This window comes from Haemorhous mexicanus, chromosome 2 (genome assembly GCF_027477595.1).
Source record: "Haemorhous mexicanus isolate bHaeMex1 chromosome 2, bHaeMex1.pri, whole genome shotgun sequence".
Taxonomy (NCBI): Eukaryota; Metazoa; Chordata; class Aves; order Passeriformes; family Fringillidae; genus Haemorhous; species Haemorhous mexicanus.
The window spans coordinates 119,921,245-119,941,398 of NC_082342.1; the positions used below are offsets into that span (position 1 = coordinate 119,921,245).

The 20,154-nt window shown below is 49.0% G+C and overlaps 2 protein-coding genes across 4 annotated transcripts in view; one reads left to right on the top strand and one right to left on the bottom strand.

The window, feature by feature from the left end:
- Positions 1-100: 100 nt before the first annotated feature.
- Positions 101-17,527, top strand: VPS26C (VPS26 endosomal protein sorting factor C). Of its 2 annotated transcripts, XM_059840139.1 has the most exons (9): positions 125-257; positions 3,337-3,523; positions 4,351-4,494; positions 6,092-6,241; positions 7,930-8,010; positions 9,829-9,903; positions 10,752-10,902; positions 12,870-13,022; positions 14,543-17,527. In XM_059840139.1, the coding sequence occupies exons 3-9, from the start codon at positions 4,420-4,422 to the stop codon at positions 14,623-14,625; spliced, it is 768 nt and encodes a 255-aa protein (XP_059696122.1). In that variant the 5' UTR covers positions 125-257; positions 3,337-3,523; positions 4,351-4,419; the 3' UTR covers positions 14,626-17,527. The 2 variants fall into 2 exon arrangements, with proteins under 2 accessions (XP_059696121.1, XP_059696122.1); XM_059840138.1 differs by lacking the exon at positions 3,337-3,523 and having other exon boundaries at positions 101-257.
- TTC3 (tetratricopeptide repeat domain 3) overlaps positions 15,689-20,154 on the bottom strand; it is a 74,084-nt gene continuing 69,618 nt past the window's right edge. For both annotated transcript variants that reach the window (XM_059840136.1, XM_059840137.1), the window contains exons 43-47: positions 18,492-18,895; positions 17,889-18,000; positions 17,586-17,801; positions 17,292-17,381; positions 15,689-16,754 (exon numbers count right to left, since the gene is read on the bottom strand). In XM_059840136.1, coding sequence (XP_059696119.1) covers positions 16,644-16,754; positions 17,292-17,381; positions 17,586-17,801; positions 17,889-18,000; positions 18,492-18,895 — 933 coding nt within the window. In that variant the 3' untranslated portion in view covers positions 15,689-16,643. The remainder of the gene's footprint in view (positions 16,755-17,291; positions 17,382-17,585; positions 17,802-17,888; positions 18,001-18,491; positions 18,896-20,154) is intronic.

A 20,154-nucleotide genomic window follows, 5' to 3' on the forward strand; every position in this document is an offset into this window, starting at 1 on the left:
AAGTTCTCCGGGGGTGACGGCGTTGCGTCACTCACCCCGCCCGCACGTTGCTGTGACAACCGGGGGAGTGGGCGGGGCCGCGCGGGAAGCGGCGTCAGTGGCTGGGAAGTGACGGCGGCGAGGACCCGGATGTGGAGGGGGCGGGGCTCCCGCGCACCCCGCCCTTTGGTCACGTGAGGCAGCGGTCACGTGACGGAGCGATGGGGACGGCGCTGGACGTGCGGGTGAAGCGCGCCGGGAAGGTCTATCGCGATGGGGTGCGTCTGTCGCGACAGAGCCCGCGGGAACAGCGGGCACCGCGCGGGGCCCGCGGCCAGGGAGGCCTGGGGGGCATCAGGATGGGCATTGCCAGCAGGCCAGGGCTGATCCTGCCTCTGTGCCCAGCCCTGGGGGCACCTCGGGGTGCTGTGTCCAGCTCTGGCTCCTCAGCACAGCAGGGCCAGGAGCTCCTGGAGCTGAGCAAGGGCCTGGAGCAGCTCCGTGCCCAGGAAAGGCTGAGGGAGCTGGGGCTGCTCAGCCTGGAGAAAAGGAGACTTAGTGAGAGGGGCCTCAGCCCTGTCTGTCCCTGTGTCTGTCCCTGAGTCTGTCCCTGGCTGTCCCTGTGTCTGTCCCTGTGTGCAGGAGGTCAGAGCAGCCCAGGCTCTGCTCCAGGCCCAGCCATGGCCCCAGAGCCACGGGCAGGGGCTGAGCCCAGCAATTCCCCTGCCCAGGAGGCACAACTTCTGTCTCTGCACGGAGAAAAGGAGGCAGAGCCCTGGAACAGCTGCCCAGAGAGGTGATGGGGTCTCCTCACCGGAGACATTCCGAGACCCCCTGGACGCGTTCCTGTCACCTGCTCCAGGTGACCCTGCCCTGGAGAGCTCCCAGATCATCTCCAGTGGTCCCTTCCAAGGCCAGCTGTTCTGGGATTCCCTGAGCCTGTCGGGGACACTTCGGAGCCGTGTCCTGGTCCGGGCTTCCCGCTGGGAGCGGCCCGGGACCGGCCTTGGCAACGGGGACTCCTCGGCAGGCGGAGTCGATCGCCCTCTCCCGTCGGTGCTGCCGCGGTGTCGGTGTCTGTCCGTGTGTCCCTGTCCGTGTGTCCCGGAGCTTTCCCGGTGTCCCTGTTCCGTGTGTCCCGGAGCTTTTCCGGTGTCCCTGTCCGTGTGTCCCTGTCTATGTGTCCCGGAGCTTTCCCGGTGTCCCTGTTCCGTGTGTCCCCGAGCTTTCCCCGTATCCCAAAGCCTTCCCCGTGTCCCAGTCCGTGTGTCCCGGAGCTTCTCCCGGGTCCCTGTCCGTGTGTCCCGGAGCTTTCCCGGTGTCCCTGTTCCGTGTGTCCTGGAGCTTCTCCCGGGTCCCTGTTCAGTGTGTCCCCGAGCTTTCCCCGTATCCCAAAGCCTTCCCCGGGTCCCTGTCCGTGTGTCCCGGAGCTTCTCCCGGGTCCCTGTCCGTGTGTCCCGGAGCTTTCCCGGTGTCCCTGTCCGTGTGTCCCGGAGCTTTCCCCGTATCCCAAAGCCTTCCTCGTGTCCCTGTCCGTGTGTCCATTCCCTCTGCCCTTCCCTGGAGCTTTCCCCCTGCTCCCAGCTCTTCCCCCGGAGCTGTTCGGATCCCGGGCGGTTTCCCGGTGCTCAGCTCCGGGATTTTGGGCGTTGCCTTTGGGATCGAGCGGTGCTTTTCGTCCTTCCCCATTTCCCGGGTACCGCGGGAAGACTCTGACCCAGCTCTGCAGAGGCTGATGTGACTTGAAAGGGAAGGAATATTTTTAATTTTTATCATTTTTTACCTAGAAATCTCGAGTTGCTCCACAGCAATATTCAGGTCTCTCTTTTTTCTTGCACTTGTATCATAAAAATTCTTTCCATCCACCGGAATTCCATTTATTGAATGATTTTAATCCTGGAAAACTGGATTTGAAAGGAAGGGTGTGCAGCATCTCTCCTGCAATTGTCAGATTACCTAGAGAATGGCTTTGGCAGAGCTGAATTATTCCCTTTAGGAATTGCTCCAGAGGAGTAAATACTGTCTCTGTCTCACTTTCACATCAGTTTGTGCATTATAAAATTATAAATTATTAGGATTTTTTTTGTTTATCTATTTCAGTTTCTCAGTGCTGTCAATTTTCAATTTGACCGAACTTGGCTTGCTTTATATCACTTTTAAATTGATTTCTTTTTTTGTATGGAAAGGAATGTTTTCTCTGTTTTAAGCTGAAATTAGGATATTTCTGGTCAATCAGTCTGTCAGTTTTGTTTTTACCTTCCAGTTTAACTCCATGTGGAAAGGTTTAATTTTAGTTCATTAACTGGGCGTGGAATCTGTAAGTCTGGGATGAAGACAGTGATGGAAGAGCTCTACACCAGGGATACAACGTGGATTTTTTGTTGGAATCTCCATGGGACAGAAAGGAGATGCAAACCTTAATTAGGCACAGAAGGACCTTAAAATCACCCAGTGCAGGGACACCTCCCACTGTGCCAGGCTGCTCCAGCCCCAGTGTCCAACCTGGCCTTGGGCACTGCCAGGGATCCAGGGATGGAATTCCATCCCAGCCCCTGCCCACCCTGCCAGGGAACAATTCCTCATTGCCAAGATCCCACCCAGCCCTGCCCTCTGGCACTGGAAGCCATTCCCTGGGTGCTGTCCCTCCATCCCCTGGGAATTGTCTCTCTCCAGCTTTCCTGGGGCTCCTTCAGGCCCTGCAAGGCCACCCTGAGCTCAGCCCAAAGCTTCTCCTGTGCAGGTGAGCAATGCCAGCTGTGCCAGCCTTTCCTCCCAGCAGAGCTGCTCCAGCCCTCTGCCCATCCTGGAGCCTCCTCTGGGCTCTCTGCAGCAGCTCCAGCTCCTCCAGGGCTGGGCCAGGGCTGGGGCAGCTCTGCAGGTGGGAAATCACCTGAGCACAGGGGCAGAATTTTGAGCTGTTTTTTGCATTTCTGAAGAAGTATTGAAAGCAAATTTGATATTTAACTTCCAGTCACCCTTCCCCTTCCTGCCCCCAGGCCCTGCCCCCTTCCCATGTGCAGGCAGCAGCTCTGGAAAGGGGGTGTTGCTGTGTGACAGGAAACATCTCCTTTGTTAAAGCAGTTCACATCTTCAGGGTTGTCCTTGCTTCTCAGAGTTGAGCTGGACTCATTTTTTAAAGCAATAACCTAATTGCTTGTGCTAATTGAGGCCCCTTAGCAGAGCAGTGCAGAATTTAGGTCAGCTTTTCTTTGCTGTCCCTTTGTGCTCCTGTTCCAGCATTTCCCACTTGCTGCACTTCCTCTTCCCAGGCTCTCAGGATGTCACCCTTGCTTGGATGTGGATGTTTTCCTGCTCCCTCAATTTCCCTGACCCATTTTTGCCGTCCTGTACCACCAGGAGAGACAAAAATCTGCCAAAATTCCCATTCTGCTGGAGAGATCCTGGTTTGAAGAGGTCGGGTGCAGAGTGAGCAGTTGGGATTGTCCCATGACTGGAGAGACCTTGGGGCCAGTTTGCCTGGGGAAGGAGCAGGAGAGGAGCTCAGGGACCTCACCAGTTCTCAGTCACCTGCTGCCCCTTCCAGGTGGGAATATTTCAGGATGGAAGGAGGTTCTGCAGTGTGGGAGAAGGGGAGGATAAACCATGGAGTGTGTGGAGGGAGTTGTGTGCAGTTCACCAGGTTTTCAGTGTTCAAGCCTGAGCTGACACTTTGTGATGAAGCATTTTTGTGCAAAGGATATTTTGTGGACAGCACATCCCTCATGGGATGAGTGACAACATCCCTGGAGTCACACAGCTCCTGCCTTTCATTCAGATTCACTGCAAAACTGTTTCTTTGTGTTCATTTCTTGTATTTTAAATCTCTTCTGCTCCACTCTTGAGGTGAATCTCACCTTCAGCTTGACCATCCCTTTTCCAGTTGTGCCTTTTCTTCCCTCTCCTGTGGCTGACCATCCCAATTTTCATACAGCAGTTCCTCCTGGCAGGTTATTCCAACACAAACAGAACTTGGCTGTTCCAGCTGACCCAAAAGAAAGGTTTCTCATCTTCCTGGACAGAAAAATCTTCAAATTGTGGGAAGTTGAAGCTCAGGTTAATGCATCAGCCAAGAGGAGGATGATATTTTTAAGGGAAAACCAAAAGTGCAGAGCTCTCATCCTGAGCTTGGGATTCTGATCCTGAGCCCTGGGATCCTGGAAATCCAGGGATTCTGGTAGAGTTGAGATGCTGTTGGTTTTCTGTCTCATCCTAATTTCCTTCATCAGGAAGAAATTTTTTGTTTGTTTGTCTGTCCTGACAAGGTTACACCATTCTTTGGGCACAGGATTTTTTTGGAGTTTGGAGATCAGTTCCAGGCTGTTTAGGTAACAGCTATGAAAGAATGGATTTAAACAAATGTTTTCCTCTTAGGAAATTCTTTCTGGAGTGGTGGTCATCACCAGTAAGGACACGGTGCAGCACCAGGGGATCTCCTTAACCATGGAGGGCTCAGTGAATCTGCAGCTCAGTGCCAAAAATGTGGGTGTGTTTGAGGCCTTCTGCAACACTGCCAAGGTAAGGCCTGCCCAGGTGAATGTTTTTAGCACAAAAAAAACCTCTTTTTTCTCAAATGAAACCTTTCCTCCAAGGCTCTCGGGTGGTCAGAGCTGCTCATGCTGTGGAAGTGATGGAAAGCAGGGAAAGGCTCAGCTTTATCTGGAGATCCCAGAGTCCCAGGATGGGTCAGGCTGGAGGGGACCACAGAGGGTCACTGGTGCCACCTCCCTGCTCCAGCAGGGCCATCCCAGGGCACAGGGCTGTGTCCAGACAACTCTGGAATATCCCAGGGAGGGATATATGAGGACATTTTAGGGAAGTAACTCGCACTGATGGAAGAATTTTCTTTCAGGCCAAAATGCACTGCCATAAATAGGTAAAAAGGGTTACTGGGTGGTGCACTGAATCTCTGATTTAAAGAAAAATAATTCTTGTGTGATGTGACTTTACTGTTGTTGAAGTGGCTGGGTTTAACTGGACTTTTGTGCCAGATCAGTCTCTGTCTGTGGAGGCCATGGAGGGGTTCCTGGGCGTGAGACAAGGCTGCTCTGTAGAGAATGGGACCTGTGGAGCTCCTGGAGGGGCTCTGTGCTGCTCCCCAGGGACAGGGCTGGGCTGCTGGGAGCAGGGCTGGCTCTGCCTGGAGGCAGCTCCGTTTGGAAAGGGTTTGGTTAAGTGAGGATGGCCTTGAATCAGGGAATCACAGAAAGTTCCAGGTGGAAGGGACCTCAAAGCCACCCAGTGCCACCCCTGCCATGGCAGGGACACCTCCCACTGTCCCAGGCTGCTCCCAGCCCCAGTGTCCAACCTGGCCTTGGGCACTGCCAGGGATCCAGGGGCAGCCCCAGCTCTCTGGGAATTCCATCCCAGCCCCTGCCCACCCTGCCAGGGAACAATTCCTCATCCCCAAGATCCCACCCAGCCCTGCCCTCTGGCACTGGGAGCCATTCCCTGGCTCCTGTTCCTCCAGCCCTTGTCCCCAGCCCCTCTGAGCTCTCCTGGAGCCCCTTCAGGCCCTGGCAGGGCTCTGAGCTCTCCCTGGAGTTTTCCCTTCTCCAGGTGAGCACCCCCAGCCCTCCCAGGCTGGCTCCAGCCCTGGGATCAGTTTAGTGGCCTCCTCTGGACTCACCCAACAGCTCCACTTCTTTCTTGCATTGGAAGCCCAAGAGTTGGGGACAAGGATGGCAAAACTGCAGAGAGAAAAGAAAAGTCATGTCCAACCTCCTGCCCAGCACAGCACAGTTAACCCTCCTTGTGGGGAGAGACCTCCCTAAATAATAATCACTTCAGAGCTCAGGGGGGATGCCCAGTGGCCTTGGTCATTCCTGCTGCTGTTCAGGGTCATCATTTAGGAAATAAAGCTCCACTTCCCAAAGCTGGAGCTGCTTCTGCTGAGCTCCCTGAATATCTTTGGTCATTAATGTGATGCACCCTTAAAATAGAAATTGTTTTCTCCAGCAAAATATTAATGTTTCTTTGCATTGTAAAAAAAATATCCCAGCACTTTGTGTCTGCAGAGGTCCCTGGGATTCTGGAAATCCAGGAATTCTGGTGGAGTTCAGGTGTTGTTGGTTCTCTGTCTCAACCTAAACCTCTTTGATGTTTATCCTTGCAGCCTATTCAGATTATCAGCAGCACCATCGAGATGGTGAAACCAGGGAAGCTCCCCAGTGGCAAGACAGAAATTCCCTTTGAATTCCCCCTGCAAATGAAGGGCAACAAGGTTCTGTATGAGACATACCATGGAGTCTTTGTCAATATCCAGGTGAGGAGGTCCTGACTGGAGAGAAAATAGGAAATTTCATCTGCACAGTGTCTTCTAAAGCAGCTCTTAATCCATGGAAATGGAGGGTGAGGTTTGGTGGTGTTTTCTTTTCACTCTGACTGAACCTTCCACCCTTTATGTGGTAAATCTTGGAATGATGGCACAAACAAGATGTTTTACCTGAAATATTTCAGCAGAACATCTGTAACCTAAATCTGATCCATCCTGATGTTGTAGGAAACTGTTTCCATTCCATTTCTGGGAAAAAAACCAAAACAGCACCCCAGTGTGGTTGTTTTCCACATAAATGTGTAATTTCATGTGGTGTTGAGAGCAACACAAATCAGGAATTGTTTGCTTTGCTGGGGTGAGGAGGAGTAACATTCCCTACCCAGATCTGTATGGAATACCTGCTTGGACACAGTCTTGTGGAAATACAGTTCTGAAATTTGATCTTTTTTGGTTAAAACTTGCCTTAGCATAGATGGGTTGGGTTTTTTGGGCAGTTTTGGGTGGTTTTTTTAGGGGGAAAGTCTTTGTTCAGCCATCTCTTGAAGGTAAATTCTGGGTTAGACAATGAAGTTTGATGTCACTGAAATAAAAAAAAAAAACTAATAAACCAAATCATCCCCCAGCAACCTATCAGAAGTAATTAGAAAAAAAAAAAATCCCTTTTTTTTGGTCTGTGTTTGGATGTTTTTAAAATCCTTTCCATTTATTTGCTCAGTTTTGGCTTCTTCCCTCGTGCAGCAGCTGTTGTTTGTGGTAGGGATGTCACAAATGGTGCAGCCCTGGTTGAGTTGCTTCCCATATCCCAAATAACTTGCTGTGATCAATCAATCAGTTTGAGCTGCACTTTAATGAGGAATATATGTTTTATTTTGTCATTCCTTCTCTCCTCTGTGGAGCTTTTCTTGAGTAAAATATCATTAAAATTTAATAATTTCAAATTTCAGCCACACTTTGAAAGTCCTGCTGTCCTGAGGAGGGATTTGTAACACTGAAGTGCTGGTTAAGAGACACTTCCTAAACCTCTGGGCAGTTTAATTCAGCCTCTCTTTCTTGATTTAGGGATTAATTGTGGGTCCAAGTCTCTGTTCTGATGCAGAAACCTTTAATCAGACACTGCTGGGTGGTTGTGGCCATGAACCAGAAGTGAGGAACCCAAATCCCTGGTCTGAGGGAGGAATTAAAAATCAAACAAAACAAAAAACCCCATCCCAACAAGTTCCATGTCCTGTAAGGACACTGAGAGGCTTTGTTGGAGATGAAGTGTAGGATTTCTGGGATAACCAAATTCTTACTATTTTTTACCTGCTGGTTTATGGCTCCCATCTTAGGGGAGCAAATTGGGAGCAAATTCATTTCCTTGCCTGATTTTAGTGCTGCTTGGAGCTCAGCTGTGTGGCTGAAGTTCCCCATGAAATATCCCAACAACTGTGAATTCAATCCCACAATAAAACCAAAACTAGAGGGGCTGAAGAGAAAAATACAAAGTAAAAAAAATACATCACACTGATAATCCCTTAACCAAACCAGGGTGAAAAATCACCCTCAACTGGATGTAACAGCAACAACACTCTGCACAGAGGCAGAAGGGAGGTGAAAAGTTGGGAAGGAGGGAGGAGATCTGAGTTAAAGCTTTTCTTTTTCCCCCTTTTTTGCCTTTTTTCATCCCCTTCCCCCAGTACACCCTGCGCTGTGACATGAGACGTTCCCTGCTGGCAAAGGACCTGACCAAGACCTGTGAGTTCATTGTCCACTCCCTGGTGAGTGTGCTTTCTGTTCATTTTGCAATTAATTAATTGTTTTTAATTGATTTTTTTTCTCCCCACTTCACTTTAAGGGAAAAAAACCCCAAACAAATAAACCCATGGAAACTGTGATAGTGACACAAGGGATTACAGAAGTGTAGGCTCAGAATATCCTGAGTTGGAAGAGACCCCAAAAATCATCAAACCCAACTCCTGGCCCTGCACAGGACACCCCAAAATCCCACCCTGTGCCTCAGACCTTTGTCCAGAATGTAGGAGTAAAGGAAATCTGCCCCAAAACAAAACCACCCCAAAGAGCTGTTGCTTCTGATTAGAAAAACCCATTCCTGTCTCAAAGAACAAAGAGCAGTTGGATTCTCAGATGTTTTTACAGTGCCCTGGGTTTATTCTCTTGTTCATCCTTGGAGTTCTGAGACAATGGGGTGGTCACATCAACATGATGTCATTTTTCCAAACTCTGGTTTGAATTATCCCAGCAGTTCTCAGCCAAAGCTTCCAGGCTCCCCCAGTCCTGGAAATGGGAGTTGGGTGGTGAAAATCCCTGATTTCTGTTCCCATTCAGAGCCCTGGCTCCAAACTGTCACAGCTGGGTCTGCATCCAGGTGGAAATCATGGAAAGATGGTGGGAGAGACCTTCAGGATGACCCAGTCCCATCCTCACCCCAAACCATGTCCCACATCCAGGCTCCTGAACACTCCCAGAGGCTCCAGCACCTCCCTGAGCAGCTCATTCCAAAGCATGACCACCCCTGCAAGGGAAACAAGGCAAAACTTGGTCCTCTTTCTAATCCTAGAATTTCTAATTCTTGTTTCTGATCCTAATCCTCCTGGCAGAAGGTTGGACTCCCAGAAAATTCTTTGCTGGTTCTTAGAGAAGTTCCTGAGTTGGATTTGGGGTTGGTTAAATTCAGCTGTGCTGTCCAGAGCAGCTGAGGACAGGCCAGAGCTGATGAAATGTCCCCTTTTTCCATCTATAACTTGCTGGAACACCCTGCTTCTGTCATTCCTTTGAACTCTAACAGGACAGTAAATATCAAAATCCTTTTTGTTACTCAGGACTTGTGGTTTAAATGTTATTTTAGTTCTAAAGTAACTTTTTAAAAGATGTAGTTTGGTGTTACCAACAAGTTTCCTGTTGGTAAGATTTCAATATTTTCTGCAATATCTGATGCTACATTTTATTGGTCCATTATTCCATTTATAAGTGAGCCTCACTTGTCAGAGGAGTGACAAATCACATCTCCTGCAGTTTTCCTGGGTTTATTTCTTGTTCCCACTACAGCACTTCGGAGCTCACCAGTCAGTAAATCATGAATCTCTCAGTCAGGGTGAATTGATGAGGTTTTACTGAACATATAATTCTCACTGTCAGTGCTCAATGTACCATTTCCCTTCAGCCTATTCTGTGCCAGAATTTGTCATTTTGGGAAAATGCAGCCAATCTTTTGCTAATCTTTTCCATCTTGCAGCTGGGCAGCAGCAGCTATTTTGAATTCTTGAGCAGTGAGGGCAGATCCTCACTCAGAGTTCCAGATCAGCCCCTTGCTGGTGGAGAACAAGAATTTATAAAGCAGGTTTGAAGCAATGGACACAAGTTCATTTAGAACCTCCCCTCCCCAGATTTAATAATGAGAGGAAACATTCCAAGGGACATGTACAATGAATTTATTTGTACTTTTTTCTTCTCTCCTTCAGATGGGGAGGGTATTCCTGCTTTTCCAGGTGGTTTAGGGCAGCCAGCTGTTGTGAGTGTTAATACTCTCTCTCTGTTTTGGGGATCAGATTTCAGTTTAACCCTTCCATTCCCTGCAGTCACAGAAAGGGAAGCTGCTGCCGAGCCCTGTGGACTTCACCATTACTCCTGAAACTCTGCAGAATGTTAAAGAGGTAAAAGGATTTTCTTATTATTTTATTTTAAATGTGAAGTTTGTGTGTTTCTGAGAGAGACCAGAGGAGCGACTAAATTCTGCCTTGTAGAATATCAGGCAGATTGTCTTGGTTTTGTTTTTCCATTTTCTTTTTCACTTTTATAAGCAATAAGTGATTCTGCCTCATCTCTTGCACTCTGGTGACCAATTGAAGGTGCAGTTTTGCTCAGGAGTGGTTAAATATTTTTATTCCTTTCCTGAGTGAAAAATGGCAGTGAAGCAAGGGAAACCATTCTATACATGGACAGTCAGGAACCCTAAAAATGTGTATTTTGAGCCTTGTTTGTGCCTTTTTTTACAGCCCTCTGTGGCTTTGGGAAGCTCAAGGAGGGCAGGCTTAGATGGGATATTGGGAAGAAATTGTTCCTGGCAGGGTGGGCAGAGGCTGGGATGGAATTCCCAGAGCAGCTGGGGCTGCCCCTGGATCCCTGGCAGTGCCCAAGGCTGGGCATTGGGATTGGAGCAGCCTGGGGCAGTGGGAGGTGTCCCCACCTCCTTCACCACATGGCTCCAGCTCCTGGATGAATTCTGACAGCCAAGTTCTGTCAGTTCTTCCCAGGAAATGCTCACCCATCATGGGTGGATGGAGGAGCAGGAAGCACACATGTCAGGAGAGAATATTGTAGGAGAAATCCTGCTACAGAGTGCCAGAAATAAATTTAAGCTCCATGAGGAATTTCTGAACTCTTGTGTTCTCAGCTTTGAAACCATTAACTAATTTCCTACTTGTTTTAAGATTTTTTTATTTTTTCCCTTTAGTCTGCTCTTCACAGTGCCATCTTTTTCTCCTCCTTCCAACCTTTTCAGAGAGCCTCCCTCCCCAAATTCCTGATCAGAGGGCACCTGAACTCCACCAACTGTGTGATCACGCAGCCGCTGACGGGGGAGCTGGTGGTGGAGAGCGCCGAGGCGGCCGTCAAGAGCATCGAGCTGCAGCTCGTGCGTGTGGAGACCTGTGGTGAGCCCTGGGCAGGCACCAGCCTGCAGGACTTCCCTCCATCCCTTCTGGCTTGCTTTGGAAAGCCAGGTGTCTGCCAAGGAAAGCAGGAGCCTCCCCTGAAATGGGAAATGTGAACCCCCTCCCTATGAATTGTTATAATTTTGAAATTAAGGAGCTCTCAGGCAAAGATATGGGAGTAGGAATAACAGTTCTTTATTAGGGAAGAAAATAAAAATAAAATTGTGGTGTTTGTGAGGGTCCCCAGGACGAGGGAAGAGATGAGACTATGACTTCATGTTCTCAGAAGGCTGATTTATTATTTTATGATATTATATTAAAAGAATACTACACTAAAACTATACTACAGAAAGAGAAGGATACAGACAGAAGGCTTAACAAGAATGAATAATAAAAAACTGTGACTGACTCCTCAGAGTCTGACACAGCTGATGATGATTGGTCATTAATTAAAAACAATTCACATGAAACCAATCAAACAACCACCTGCTGGATAAACAATCTCCAGCCACATTCCAAAGCAGCAAACACAGGAGAAGCAATCAGATAATTATTCACATTTTTCTCTGAGGCTTCTCAACGTCCCAGGAGAAGAAATCCTGGTGAAGAGGATTTTTCAGAAAATATGACAGTGACATAAAATAAACAATGCAGTCAACCAAAACAACACTGACAGTCAGAGCACACCTGACACCTGTGGGTCAGAGCACACCTGTGGGTCAGAGCACTTCTGACACCTGTGGGTCAGGGTGCTGGCAGCAGTCCCATTGGAATTGTGGCTCAGCCCTCCTGCAGTGCCAGGGCTGGTTCTGCTGGAGCAGGGATCTTGCAGAAAGGGTTTTGTCTTCCTCTGAAGATCCAGTGGGAGAGGCAGCTGCTCCTCTGGGAATGCAGTGGAAAGGCTGCTCTTGCTGTCCCAAGATCTCAGATTGGATCCAGGTAGGAATGCTTGGCTCCTCCCCTGGGCGGAGCATCTCCCCATGGGATGGTGGAATTTGATCAGCCCTGCAGGGACACTCAGTGGCCATGGACAGCAGAGATCTCCTGGAGGGAGGATGGGCTGTGGGAGAGATAAAGAAAAAACTGCCCCAGGGACAGCAGAGAACTGCCCCAGCTCTGAGGGATGGAGATAGAACACATCTTGCCTTGCAATCTGGGACACCTTCCCAGGGAAACAGGGACCAGCAGGAAGGAAAGGCCAGAGCTCTGAGGCCTTGCAGGGTTTGCACTATGGAGGAACAGCCCCAATATAATTCAAATTATCTCCCTGATCCTTTACTCAGTGAAAACTTGCAGGGTGTTTTTCCCCCTAATCCTGGTGCATCTCTGCTGGTTCTTGGCTTCTTTTTCTGCCTCTGTCAAGGTCAGGATTGAAGCTCTCAAGACAATATTTCATGTTCTGACTCAGGTGTTTATTATTTCTTATCTATATCACAGACTTAAAAGCCCTGAGTACTGCAGTATTTCACTAACAAGGTACAAAATGGCCTAACTATCTTTCTATACAAGGCCTTCTTAGGCTCAACTATCCAATTAAGAAATGACACTGAAATTATTTTTACTTTTAACCCAGTAACTAATCACTTGAAGTCTCCAATGCAGACTCTTTTATCCAATGACACAAAACCACCCAAACCCATGGAGAAGAAGGAGAAGAAGAAGGAGCAGCCTCCACCCTAAAACCTCCACCTTGCTTTCTATCTATTACTGTGTTCTAAACCCTTCAACTCTGAGTTTCCCAGCCTGGGATATCACACACTTCTACCCAAACTGCACACCTGTAATCTCAGTTTTATTATTGAATTCTGGAACCTTCTCCAGGCCCTCAGGTCACTGCAGAGTTCTCTTGGGGGTCAGTGCCTGGCAGCACAGAAAGTCCAAAATTCTCAGCAGCCAGGACTCCAACATATCTCCGTGGTGAATTTTGGCTGCTGCTTTCTCTGACCTCCTCCCATTTCCCTCCTCAGGGTGTGCTGAGGGCTATGCCAGGGATGCCACCGAGATCCAGAACATCCAGATCGCCGATGGCGACGTCTGCAGGGGCCTCCCCATCCCCATCCACATGGTGTTCCCCCGGCTCTTCACCTGCCCCACCCTGGAAACAACCAACTTCAAAGTGGGTGAGTGGGGAGGTGTTTTCCTGCGAGAGGAGTGGCCACATCCATCCCCTTGCCATGGGCAGCTGAGGGGATAAATCCAGCAGAGCTGCAGGAGGAGCCCAGAACATCCCTGTGCCTCCCTGAGCCTGAGCCCTGCTGCATTTCAGACTGAGAGAACTCAACCAAACACTTCCCACACAAACTGCTGTGCAGCCACTCCTAACAGAACTCCATGGTGAGGGACAGGAGGAGCAGTGGAATACAGGGCACCTGATTAAACACTTGAGGAGTAGTCCAAGAATAAAATTCCCTCTTTTCCTCACCAGTGAGAACCCCCTTTCCATTTCTTCTCCTTTTTGTTTCCCACTCTCCTGCTGAAAGCCCTGCAAGCAGCAAGGTTGGTCAGGCTGTGATTCTCTTACCTACACCACATGCCCTGCCTTGCTGATTGTTGTCAAAATCCAGTATTTTTATTAACAAAATCAGGGCTTTCCTCACTTGTTCAAAAACTGCAAGAATCCACTTGGCTGGTTTGTATTTCTTCCCTCCAGCCTGCTGGAATCTGTTGGCACAGGTCTCTGTGCAGTGGTTTTCTCCAAAATAATAAATTTTTTTGCCATTGTAAGCTCTTTACTAGCAATTTACAATGAGAAATTGAATTTTTTTTGATTTCTGCTTCCTTTCATTTATTTACTCTGCCTGGCTTTTTGTTCTGTCTATATTTAGGATTGATTTTTGATCTATTACTGATTTTTGGCTTTGAAGGAGACAGTGTAGTATCTAAGAGCAGATTTTTTTCTGGAATTTTTGCTCCCCAGTTTGCAGGCCTGTTGTATTCCAGTATTTCATTTCCCAAGGCTGTTACATGCTGGAAACAGGCAATGGGTCTGTCCTGGAATTCTCCCATTCCATGCTTTAAACACCATCTTGGTGGAGGTGTCTTTCATGAAACATTTTCTTCTTTCATGTCTGAATCCTCTTTTCCAGAGGAATGTTCACCATAATTTATCAGTGCTAAAACAATCCAGAGGAATCCCATAAGATTACAACAAAGCAGAATTTTCTAGGAATGGTCCCAGGGCTGGGATGCCTGGCTGAGGTTCTGATGGAATGTTTCAGGAGCTGCTGCCTCATCCTGCTGCTAGGATTGAGCTTTCCTCTGGAATTGAAGCAGGATTGTTCCTAGGATTCAGTTTCCTCTGGAACTGAAGCAGGATTGCTGCTAGGATTCAGCTTTCTCTGGAACTGAAGCAGGATTGCTGCTAGGATTCAGTTTCCTCTGGAATTGAAGCAGGATTGCTGCTAGGATTGAGCTTTCCTATGGAATTGAAGCAGGATTGTTCCTAGGATTCAGCTTTCTCTGGAACTGAAGCAGGATTACTGCTAGGATTCAGCTTCCTGTGGAACTGGACCAGGATTGCTGCTAGTATTCAGCTTTCTCTGGAACTGAAGCAGGATTGCTGCTTTTCCTGTGGAACTGAAGCAGGATTGCTGCTGGGATTGAGCTTCCCATGAATTCTCTCTCTTTTCCCCTCTCCCAGAGTTTGAAGTGAACATCGTGGTCCTCCTGCACGACGACCATCTCATCACAGAGAACTTCCCCCTGAAGCTCTGCAGGATGTGAACATCCACAGGAGAAGCAGAGGATTTTCTGGGAATTCCTCAGAGGGAAAGTGGAACTTTATCCATGCCTGACTTCAGCTGGAGCCACCTCACTCCCTTCTTCCCGTGGGCACTTCTTGTGCTTCCACTTCCCTGTTAACCTGGCCAAGACTTTGCCTCTCTGCATTTCCCAATCCTCCTGCCTTCCACAACCATGTTTTTCCCAATTTTTCTCAGGCAGAACCTGAAGGAATCATTCTGTAGCTTTCTACAGCTTGTAGAAGTATGCAGCAAGTTCCTCTCTTGGTTTAATTTGTAATATTTGTTCCAAAGTCCTTTCAAGACCCCTTAGAACTCATAAATCCCATTACAGCCATACTGGGAGGGTTTGGGAATTGAGACAGAATGAGAAGTAAGGTCTTGGAAGGTCTAAAAATGGTGCTGCAACTCTGGGAGGTGGTGCTGTGGGATCTGTCCCTGGGTGGATGGGAAATGAGTGATTTCAAATCACACCAAGGAAATTTTGGTCTAATTGAGAACAGGAGTTGGTGTGGGAGGAATAAATTAATTAATGTGTTAATGCAGTGAGAAATAACCTTCCCAACACAAACAGGCTGTGGATTTTGATGTTGTTTTCATGGAACAGCCACAACTTGTGGATTTTCCATTGACTTTCCACGTGGGGCAGAGGCAGGCTCAGTCTGTATTATGGAAATTGGAAGTGTAAAGATCAGCACCTAAAAATGCAGAATTAAGAAAACTAAGAAAAATCGTTTCCTTTGCTTTGTCCAGCAGGAGAATGTGATTCCAGTCTGGGCCCTGGTGTTTTAGGAAGAAAAAACTGAAATTTTCATTTCAATGTCAGGGAAGGGGGAGGAAAATGGTATTTACTGAAAATGGTATTTACTGAAATGTAGCATTTTTCCCTGAGACCAGGGAGATCTGGGGAATAGCTGAAGCCCCCCAAAAATAGAGAAAGCTGAAAAGAATTCCAGTGCTGGAATTTTTAGGCCTTAATTCTACAGCATAGAGCAGTTACTCACCCCTAACTCAGAGTGAGCAGAAATACTACACAAACTAACGTGTTTGGCTGCAGCAGCAATTTTATTTTTTATTCAAGTGGAAATTAATACACTGATAAATGAGAGAGGAGTTAAGAACTTCAGCTGGAGAAGGTGTAGCAGTGTGGGGAACAGGTGATCCCTGGAATTAGCCAAGGGCTCCTAATCCATGTGATGCTCCCTGGATTCAGACAAGAGAATATTTGAGTTTCACTTTGAGATTCTCAGGCTCTGGTCCTCACCTTTTGGCTGTTTGGGACAAATTTGTGTTGAAGGTGCTTTGGCCACTCAGACTCAGAAAACAGTGGGAGAAAATTCCCTGAGCTGTTGGAATTCTGTCCCTCCTGCTACTGGTGGCCATTCCTGCATAAAATATAGAGGAAGTGTCACTTAAACATCCTTTTAAAACATCCTTAAAAAAAATCCTTCCCATTTAAACAGACCAGCTCTTCAACAAGGGGGAAATAAAAATTTCAATCTTGAGATTTAAAAATTGATGCAAATGAAAAATTTTAAATTCTTGCTTGAAAATGTGACTAAAAAGTCATAATTGAAACAATTTGAATTCTCAGGTGAGGATTTATGCAGAGAGAAGAGCTGCAAAGAGCACACCAGGCTTGAATCCTGGAGTGTCTGTGCCAGAGGAGGGGAATGTTTTGATTTCCAATTGTGGTCCATCCTCTGGATCACCTACTTGTCTGATACTGGAATAAATCTGAGGGAAAAGCCCCCTCTTCACAGGAATTAAGCACTGGTAAAAGAATTTGCTACTTTCAGTGTCCCTTAGCCAAAAATGCAGCAGTTTTGTGTGCTGCCAGCCCTGAACTGCACAGCTCAGGCAGGAGCCAGGAGAAATCCCAAAGCTGTTGCCATGGCCAATGAACCCAGGGTTCTGTCCTGTCCCCAGCACTGGGCTCGTGCTGAAGCCCCTTTCCATGCTGAACTCTGCAGTGAGGGAGTGGAGGCAGGAGGAGCAGGCTCAGCTGGGCTTGTTCCAGGCAGGAAGCTCAGGGAAGTCCTCGGGCAGCAGAGCGTGGACCCGGCAGATGGGGCAGGTGCTGGAGTGCTGCTTGAGCCACGTCCGGATGCACTGCGGGGACAGGGACAGGGACAGGGACAGGGACAGGTCACAGGCAAAATGGGGCAAGAGGAGTCCAGCTGGAGGCTGGAAAGGATTGGCACTAATGGGGAAGCCTTTCAGTGAGTTCGACACCCCCAAATTTCAGTGGTGTGGAACTGTTCTCCTGCTCTGATCAGTTATTCTGCGAGAACAAATGCGCATTAAAACAAAAAGGGAGAAAGGTGGAGTTATTCCAACACAATCCTGGCTTTTTCCTTCAGGAATTTCCACTAGCAGGAGGCAGAGTTTTCAGGGATAACCCCTTCCCTGAGTGTGCTGCCAGCAATCCCAACCAGATCCATTCTCTGAATAATCATCAGAAACCCACTCTGATGAATCATTTCACTTTAAGAATCCCTAAAGCTTTCTGACAGGCTGCCTGTGGGTCAGGCTTGAGGAGCAAAGGCTGGAAAAGGGAATTGTGCCCTTGTTTAAGCACTGAAGGGTAAGGGGAGGGAAAGGGGTTGTTTTTAGGAGGTGGAGATGAGGAACAGGAGCAGAACTCACCTCTCTGTGGAAGTGATGGCCACACTCGAGCTCACAGCAGTCTCTGCTCAGCTCATCATGACAGATGCTGCAGGGATCCTCACTGCAGGCCTGGCCAGGAGAGGAAGGCTCAGATATTTAAAAACCAGCAATTAACCAGCACATTCTACTCAATTAACGAGGTCACTGACTTTAACCAAGTCTTTTGAAGCTTTTTGTACACAAAATAAAACAAGGCAATTATTTTTTTTCCAGGATTATTTTGTGTGTGGTACAAAGCACATGGCAACAACTCCACTGAAACAGCAAACTTACAGCACTGTCCTGCTTCCTCCATCTGGCTTTAGTTGTAGCTCCAGCATTGCCCCAGGGCTGCAGGTTTGGCTGAGAGAGGTTTTTACTGGAGGAGGTTTTAGGGGTGGGTGCTGCCCGGGGGGAGCCGGGGCGGGTTCCTTCCATGGGCACTTCCCCGGCCCGTGCTGGGGGAGCAGAGCCTGAGGAGTGCAGGGCTCTGCCTGCTCGAGGTGCTGCCTGCAAGGATCAGAAAGGAACTGCATTCCTGGGGCTGTGCTGCTCCGTTGCCCACGGGAGGAAGAGGAGCAGCTGCAGCCCCAGTACCTTGAGCTGCTGGTCCAGGATGAGCTCCGTGGCCCTGCTGAGGAATTCTTCAGGGCTCAGGCTGGTCCCATTTCTTCTCTGCACCTCCCCGATGGAGGCAAGGAGGTCTGAGCTGCAGGGACAGGAGAGGCAGGGTCAGGGATGGCCCTGGAGAGCACTGCAGGCTCCCTGATAGATCCCAGCTGGATCAAAGCTAGCAGCTTCCCCAGGAACTGGAGCCTGCTCCCAGTGACTCTCAGTGTCCAGGATGAAACCCCTGAACAATCACCAGAATCATGGAATGGGTTGGGAAAGACCTGAAAGCCCATCCCATGCCACCCCTGCCATGGCAGGGACACCTCCCACTGTGCCAGGCTGCTCCAGCCCCAGTGTCCAACCTGGCCTTGGGCACTGCCAGGGATCCAGGGATGGAATTCCATCCCAGCCCTGCCCAGGAACAATTCCTCATTGCCAAGATCCCACCCAGTCCTGCCCTGTGGCAGTTCAAACCATCCCCCCTTGTCCTGTCCCTCCATCCCTTGTCAGCAGAACAAAATCAATTCTTTCTGCCCTTCATCCCTGGCTGTTCAGCCCTTGTTTCACAGCACTCCTTCCATCCAGTACCTGCTGCAGTTTGGGAATATACTCTGGAGCTGGGCAAAAATATTTTCAATTCTTTTTGGAAGCTTTTTGTTGTTTGGAATTCCAGAAGGCCTCGCTTGCAGAGCTGAGGGATCCTGGTGGGTCTGGACATGCTGGGAGTTACTTCCAGAAGAGCCTGATGGGCAGGATGGTGGGATTTGAGTGGAATGTGATCCCTCTGGAGCTTTGGGCTGTGCTCTCCCAGCTGCAGAAGAAGCCTCAGAGGTGGCAGGTGCTGCCTTAGCTCGGGTCTGTGCTTGCAGTGGAGGCTGGGCTGGAGCTTTTCCATCAGAACTGGAAAACGCAGGGAGCGCACTGGGAAGGGCAGGTGCTGAGCAGTAGGTGACAATGGCAGGGTCACACGCTGGAGCTCTGCCTGGCATTGTCTAGGAAACAAACACATTTCACAGGAAACAGTGATTCAAAGTCAGCCTTTGCAGTGGGAATTGTGCCAGCTTTGGTCCTGCCCAGGATCTCAAAGGTGACATCAGCTTGTCTTAAAAACTCCCTGACATCAGGGCAGGTGTTTGACCTCATGGTTACTTCTCTTCTAAAGGGTCACTCTGGTCTTACTGCAGAAGAAAGAAATACCCAATGCAAAACAAGAGGCACAAAAGTTGCTCTTTCCCAGTAAATTGGTGGTGATTAAGTTGTCTCCATATTCTGTGTCAGTAAAGAGAAAGGACAGACCTAAAAATAAGTGGGGAATTATGCAGGAGAGCAGGAGTGGAACTTGCAGAAGCCCAGAAAAAGTGTAATAACAATCTCAAGTATTAGACCAGAGCCCTGAATCTAAATTACACCCAGACCAAAAAAGAAAAATATCACAAACCAAGATTTTCCACAGAGAAAAAAAAACAACTTAAAAAGGACCAATCAGAGGGGTCAGAAAAAAACTGCTTTGATTTGAGCAAAGCATTGGTGGAGCTGTTGGGCCATGAGAAAATATCTGTGGACAGGATTTCTGGGGCTGTTCTCACTGCAGATGCATTCCCAGAAATGGCTCTGCTCCACCTGGACACACCTGGCTGGGAGCTGGGCTTGGTGTTTGCAGTCAGTGAGTGGCACACTGTGCTGCAGGAATTCCTTTGGGAAAGCTTCCCCATGGAAAGGGTGCTCAGGCCTTGGCAGGGGCTGCCCAGGGAGCTCTGCAGTGCCCATCCCTGCAGGTGTCCCCTGGAGGTGGCACTGAGTGCTCTGGGCTGGGCACAAGGTGGCCATGGGGCACAGCTGGCACTCCCTGGGCTGGGAGGGCTTTGCCAGCCCCAGGGATCCTGGGGTTCTGCACAATGGGGCTTATCCCAAGGATTCTGGGGCTGTTCACCCTGGAGAAGGCTCCAGAGAGCCCCTTCCAGTGCCTAAAGCAGCTCCAGGAGAGCTGGAGACAGACTGGGGCCAAGGGATGGAGTGACAGGACACAGGGAATGGCCTCGAGCTGAAGGAGGGCAGGGCTGGAGGGGACACTGGGCAGGAATTGTTCCCTGGCAGGCTGGGGCTGCCCCTGGACCCCTGCAAGTGTCCAAGGCCAGGCTGGACACGGGCTTGGAGCAGCCTGGCACAGTGGAAGGTGCCAGGGTTGGAAGTGGATGATTTTAAGGTCCTTTGCAACCCAAACCATCCTGGAACTCCAGGATTTTGGTGGACA